Consider the following 6562-nt stretch of genomic DNA (forward strand, 5'->3'; position numbering starts at 1 on the left):
CTTCTCCCTCGCTTGGCATTGGCCGGAGCCGGTCCCCGACAGCCCGGCCAAAGCTCGCCCCGTCCGCTCTGCCTTTCCTCCCGGTGTCAGAGCAGCCGAACAGACAGACAGACAGACAGACAGACGGACAGACAGACTGACCCCCCTCCCCGGGCCGACAGACGCGCCCCGGGCCCGGCGGGGCAGGGAGAGCCGGGGGAGGCGGGGTGGGGGGGGGGGAGTGGGGGGGGGTCGCCCCTCGCTGTGCCCCGGCCCGCGGAGGGAACCGTGCCGAGCCGTGCCGAGCCGTGCCGAGCTGAGCCGAGCCGTGCCGTGCCGTGCCGAGCCGTGCCTTGCCGAGCCGTGCCACACTGAGCCGTGCCGAGCCGTGCCAAGCTGTGCCGTGCCGAGCCGTGCCGTGCCGAGCCGTGCCGAGCCGAGCCGAGCCGCGGGGCTGGAAGGCGGTGGCGAGGGAGGAAGGGGAAGAGGGGAGGGAGGAAGGTCGGGCGGGAGGGGGCCGCCGCCTGTCCCATAAATATCGCCACAAATAGATACTCTAAATATAAATACGGGCCGAGTCGCTCGGAGTCAGTCCAGCGCTTTTTTCTCCGCGCTCTCTTTATTGCTGGTCCGGGAGTAGGGCTCGAAGGCGGACGAGCTCAGGTAGCGGGCCGACAGTTCCTGCAAGTTGCCCGCCAGGGAACCGGCCACGGCCAGGGGCGCCGAGGCCAGCCGGCCGGCCACCGAGCCCAGCAGCGACGGCACCGGCAGCCCGAAGAGCCCCGGGCCGGCGGCGGCGGCGGCGGCGGCTCCGTGCAGCGCCCCCGGGGGGGGCGGCCCCGCCGCGCTGCCGCCGGCCGCAGGATGCGGGGAGCCCCCGGGGGGAGCCGCCCCCGCCGCCGCCGCCGCCGCCGCCGCCGCCGAGCTGCCGGTGCCCGCGGCCAGGCCGGGTCCCCGCAGAGCCGAGCCCAGCGGCCCGGTGCCGCAGGGGGGCAGGAGGCCCGGTAGCCCCGGCGGGGAGAGCAGGCGGCCCTGCTCCAGCAGCCGCAGGACGCTGCAGGTGGCGGCGGTCTCGGAGACGACGGAGCGCAGCTCCGAGTCCTTGCCCTGGTCCTTTTTCTGCTTGGTGCGCCGGTTTTGGAACCACACTTTTACCTGCGGGACGGGGAGGGGGGGGAAAGGCAGGGTCAGAGGGGAAAATGAGGGGGGTCCCGCGGCGCTGCGCCCCGCATCCCGCCTGCTGCCCCCCCCGTCGGGTGCCCTCGGGGGGGGGTCGTCTCCCCGGCAGGCCCCCGGTGCTTCCCGCGGTCCCCGCAGGGCCTTCCTGGCCCTGCTCAGGGTGAGGGTCCTGGGCTGAGAGCAGCCCCTCGGGGCACCCCCGGGCGGCGTCGCCTCCTGGCCCGTTTGCGCAATGTTTGGCTTTCCAAAGGAACCTGCTCAACCTGCTCTCCCCTAAAAAACAATAAAAATAAAAAAGCGTCCCCCTCAAAAAAAACCACAACCCAAACCCAACAGCACGGAGGTGCCCGGAACCCCCCAGCTATTGAACTTGTCACTCCCAGCCGGCAGGGGAAAGGAAAAAAAAAAAAAAAAAAAAAAGCTAATTAGCTTGTCAGGGGCATTTCTTGTTGGGTGATATTTTTTGCAGGAGGATGAAACCGGCTCGCACAAGCCCGGCTTTTGGTGGCTCTGCCCCGCTCCTGCGTCTCCCGGCGGGACGGGGGCGGTGGGACGGGGCAAGCCCACCTCCCCCCCGGCAGCCCTGCGGGGCTCGGAGCCTGCAGCCCCCGGCCCCGACCCGTGGCACCCAGCAGGGCGCAGCCATCAGAGGACGGGTCCCTAAATCCAGCAGCCCTCAGGGGAAGGCACCCCCACCCCCCCCCCCAAACTTTAGGAGCTGACGGCTCGGCCTCCCCTCTCTTCCCCTTGTCCACGGGTGGGTTTGGCTGCGTGGCCGAGCCCCCACGACCCCACGCAGCCGCGGGGACACGCGTGTCCCCGGCCACCCTCGCATCCCCCGGGGCACCCCGGGCGCATCCCCGCGGGCCTCCCCTTATTGCTCCCCCCCCAACGAGGCCCCCCACGGCCGGACACGCGTGGGTGGGCTCCCGGGGGCGGCTCTGCCCCTCCAGCCCTGCGCCACGGCTCCCGGGGCCTGCGCGGGGGCGCGCAAAATACGCGCAGGGCCGCGGAGAGACCGGGGCCGGCCCGGGCCCCATTTTCAGCCCCACGGAAGGAACCGGGGGCCCCGTCCCGAGGGGTACCTGAGTCTCGGAGAGGTTGAGCTGCCGGGCGAGCTCGGTGCGCTCCCGCCCCACGACGTACTGGCACCGCTGGAACTCCATCTCCAGGCGGTAGAGCTGCTCGGCCGTGAAGGAGGTGCGGGTCCGCTTGGGACGGTCCAGATCAAGCCCCTTAGGCAGAATAATCTCTCGGATTGAACCTTTGGCATCTGGCAAAGAAAGGCGCAGGCAGTTTTACACCCAGGAAACCTCCTTTTTTTTTTTTTTTTCCTTTCTTTATTTTTTTTTTTTCCTTCCCGAGGCAAGCAGAAAGCCGCTGGCAGCGCTTTCGAGACCGAGACCCGAGGGAGGACGGAGAGGGGACCCCCAGATTGCACCTGGCCACTGCACCCAAGGAAGGGGAAAAAAAAAAAAAAAACGAAAAAAAAAACCAACAACCCACCAGAGAAGGGAGGAGGGGGCGATGGGGCCCAGGGCTCTGGAAATAATCCCCTCAGCCCATTTAAAATTGGCTTGAGCACATCGCGCTGACAGTACGGCACTGCGGCATCACCCCGGCCCCTCTGGGAGGCCGGGGAGAGATGCTCCAGGCCGGGCTTTGTGACCGCAGGGCTGGGCTACCCTTTGTTCCCCCCGGGCTCCGGGTAGGGGGTTGCTGGAAGCCCCCTCCCGCTTGCCTTTAAAATATAAAATCGTCTTCTTTTTTTTTTTTTAATTAAAAAAATAAAAATAATTTTTTAAAAGTTTCCCGTGCGCCAAAGCAGGCGGGAGCCTCCCGGGCACGGGCTGGCCGCCTGCCCACCGCCACCCCGGGGACTCCTCCAGCCGCCGCTGCCGGGGTTTGTTTTTTTTTTGGCGAACAGGAGGAAAAAAAAAAAAAGAAAACACAAAACGAGGCACCCGACGGCCCGCCGAAACCTCACTTTTCCGGTAGCACCGAAGGCCGAAAGAAAGCGGGACAAATCTTATTAAGGCGACTGTCAAGCCAGGGCCAGGTTCGCGCTACGTTAAAGCCTTCCCAACTTCTTTCCCGGGATTTTGCCTCCCCGGTACGTGTTAAAGCAGAGCCGAGCACATCATTTTAATCTGACCCTTCTCTGGGTCACTCGGTCGCGCAAGGATTAATTATTGTTTACAAGGCCTGCTTCTCGCTAATTTTGTTACCGCTCCGTTCTCTCCCTCCTCCCCCCAAACGCACCTTGGCAAACCCGATTTTCATTTTCATTTTTATTTTTTTTCCCCGGCCGAACGATTTCGTTCGTTTACCGCGAGGGAGACGAGGGCCGAGGAAAACAAATTATATAAAATTAAAAAATTAAGAAAAAAAAAAACCAACAAACCCCTCCGTTCATCTGAAGGCTGATGGTTGATTAAAAATCCGTCCTGCCCCCGGGATGCGGGGCTCGGGGGGCAGCTCCGCGGGGGCAGCTCCGCTCGGGGGGCTGCGGGGAGCCCCCCGCAGGAGCGGGCTCAGCTCGGGGGCTTCTGGCCCCCGGGTGTCCAAGAGCAGGGACAGGGCAAAGCCGAGCCCACGGGAGAAATAAATCGGCCGGGTGTGAGCGCTGCTCACCTTCCTCTCCCCCCCCTCCCCGAAATACCTCCGAGTCATACCTCTAACTAGGATCCTCCTGCAATAGTCCGGGTCAGCAGAACTAGATTTACTTTTATTACAGTCTTCCGTAGCTGCAGAGGCAGAAAAAGTCCCTTGCTGATCCTTCAAAAAAGAAGTAGAAATATTTCCTTCAGACCCTTTGCTTTCCTTGCCCTCTTTATGTCCGTTCTTCGAGACCCGGTTAGCTTCAGTCTCTGAACTGCATCTAACGTCCATTTTGTCTTGTTTCCCAAACATGTAGTGCAATAAAAAACAAAAAAGCAAAAACGAGCAAAAATAAAACCACCACCACCACCAACAAAAAAAAAGAAGAGTAGCGATAGCAGAAGAAGACGAAGTCTATGCTGGATATTGCACGGCTTAGGGTCAGATCGGTGGGGATCTGTAAAGCACCTCGAGTAAGGAAGGTCGGGTTTTATCCCACTGGAAAAGCAGCGGCTTCCTCAGTCCCAGCGTCCTAATGTGACTGTCCAGCTTCCCAGAGCGCCCAGTGATCAGGTACTCAACAGTACAACTCTAAAATGATTTAATGTCTGCCTTATTACAGAGACATGTAGTTGTTAGACACACAGAGGGACGCGCACTCGCTGTTTCAATTGATTACGGGTAATTTTGCAGCCTCCACATTTAGGTTACCTCATGAATACACTAAATTGTTTGGATAATATATCAGATCGTAATGGATGGTTTGTGTGCTTGTCCCCAATCAAGTAGAGTTTAGCCAGTGAATAAACTGAAATGATTGGTCTTGCTTTCAGGAAACACACAATCAAAAGACTGAGACTTCCAGAAAAAAAAAAAAAAAAAAAAAAAGAGGAAAAAAAAGGGGGGGGGGGGAGAGGGAAAAAAAAAAAAAAACTTTTGACAAGATTCACCCTGAATTGTTAGCACCATTAGCAGCCATTATTAACTTTCTTCAGTATGCCTTTGACCTCCCGATTATATAGTGGCTTTCTCCAAAGCACGCCAAATAAATCTGAATAAAGCTGCGAGGAAGGGCTGGAAAAATGCAGTTGCAGGGAGGGGGGGGGCAGCCCCCTGGATGCCAAACAAACAAACAGATCGCCAGCGCGCACACACCCCAAAAAGTTCTTCCTCCAGGCAGCTCTGTCCGAGGCAGCAGGTCCTCTTGGCCGGCAGGAATCCTCCTCAACACATCTCCCCACAGACAGCCATCTTAAACTCCTACCTCTCCTTATTTCAGTCCCGACACTCGCTTTTTGTGCTTCTCCCTCTGCGTGTGTGTGTGTGTGTGTGCACGCGGGCGGGCGTGTGTGTGTGTGTGTGTGCTAATTCTGCACCTTCACCAACACTGAACCTATTCGCAGAGCCTGCTCATTGAAGGAAAAAAAAAAAAAAAAAAGGAAAAAAAAAAAAAAAGAGCCAGCTTTGTGTGCAGTGGATCCAGGAGGGGGGGAGAAGGAGAGAGAGGGGGAGAAAGAGGGAGAGGGAGAGATAGCCCGTGAAAAATCTCAACTGCGTGATCCACTAAAGGGGAAAAAAGTTTTACTCTAGCTATTTCATTGTCTCTGCTACAATATCTTTGAGAACCGCAACAGCCAGTAATCCAATAAGACCATTGATTAGGCTACAATGATTCAATTCAAGCAAATGGCCTTGTGCAAAGAGCATGCTCCAGTCCTTCTTGTCACCTTGCAGGGCAGAAGCCCTCTTCATGCTGCTCTCCTTATTCATTCCTTTATGGGAAATGTAGAGCAAAAGGAGTGAAAGATGGCAATTATCTAATTGGACTATTAACAAACAATTCTCTGAGTGTGGCTGTCTGGCAGTGGTTCTCGGGCGAGGTGAAAGGCCACATGTTGCACTGGCCCCATTCACAAAGAGTTTAGGGGCCTGAGAGCGACGGGAGGAATTTTCCCTGAGAACGCCTCACCCCGCAGCCGAGCCGCCACCGGGCGCTGCCCAGGGCCGGGGCACCCACCTGGGGCCACCAGCCTGCTGCACCCCCACAGCGCCCCAGCCCACCCTGAGGGCCTCATCCTGCGCCACCCAGCACCTCCTGCTCCGTCCCAGTCGGCCTGGGCTTGGGAGTCCTAAGTGGGAACGTCAGGGGAGGGAAAAACAGGGGAGGGAGGGAGAGGAAGGGAAAAGAAAGGATGGGTAAGGGAGAGAAGGAAAGGGGGAGAAGGGAGGAGAAGGGGAAGGAAAGGAGGGAAGGGGAAAAAGAAAGGAAAGGAAAAAAAGAAAGAAAAATAAAGGAAGGGAAAGAAAAGAAAGAAGAGAGAGAAAAGAAAGAAAAATAAAGGAAGGGAAAGAAAAGAAAGAAGAGAGAGAAAAGAAAGAAAAGAAAGGAAGACAAAGGATGGGAAAGAGAGAGAAAGAAAGGAAGAAAAAGAAAAGTAAGGAAAGAGGAAAAAAGAAAGAAAGAAAGAAAAAAGAAAAAGGAATGGAAAATTAAGGAAGGTGAAAGAAAAAAGAAAAAAGGAAGGAAAAAAGGAAGGAAAAGGAAATAAAGGAAAAAAGAAAGAAAACAAGTAAAAAAAAGAAGGGAAAAGAATAGAAAGAAAAGAAAAGAATAGAAAGAAAGGAAAAGAAAGGAAAGGGAAAAGAAAGGAAAGGGAAAAAGAAAGGAAAGAGAAAAAGAAAGGAAAGGGAAAAAGAAAGGAAAGGGAAAAAGAAAGGAAAGGGAAAAAGAAAGGAAAGGGAAAAAGAAAGGAAAGGGAAAAAGAAAGGAAAGAGAAAAAGAAAGGAAAGGGAAAAAGAAAGG

General features: G+C 56.5%; 1 protein-coding gene across 1 annotated transcript; it reads right to left on the reverse strand.

Moving 5' to 3' along the window:
- Positions 1 to 229: 229 nt before the first annotated feature.
- Positions 230 to 4673, reverse strand: VAX1 (ventral anterior homeobox 1). Its single transcript, XM_083844750.1, has 3 exons — positions 3834 to 4673; positions 2244 to 2431; positions 230 to 1134 (listed from the first exon to the last, which is right to left on the reverse strand). The coding sequence occupies exons 1-3, from the start codon at positions 4069 to 4071 to the stop codon at positions 568 to 570; spliced, it is 993 nt and encodes a 330-aa protein (XP_083700876.1). The 5' UTR covers positions 4072 to 4673; the 3' UTR covers positions 230 to 567.
- Positions 4674 to 6562: the final 1889 nt, after the last annotated feature.

Source organism: Anser anser (assembly GCF_964211835.1).
Source record: "Anser anser genome assembly, chromosome: 7".
Lineage (NCBI taxonomy): Eukaryota > Metazoa > Chordata > Aves > Anseriformes > Anatidae > Anser > Anser anser.

Excerpts from the sequence above, each read along its gene's own strand:
- VAX1 (XM_083844750.1), bottom strand. The coding sequence starts at position 4,071 with ATGTTTGGGAAACAAGACAAAATGGACGTTAGATGCAGTTCAGAGACT. Across the intron at positions 2,432-3,833 it reads CAGGAGGATCCTAGTTAGAG|ATGCCAAAGGTTCAATCCGA; the intron begins GTATGACTCGGA and ends TTTCTTTGCCAG. Across the intron at positions 1,135-2,243 it reads TCAACCTCTCCGAGACTCAG|GTAAAAGTGTGGTTCCAAAA; the intron begins GTACCCCTCGGG and ends CCCGTCCCGCAG.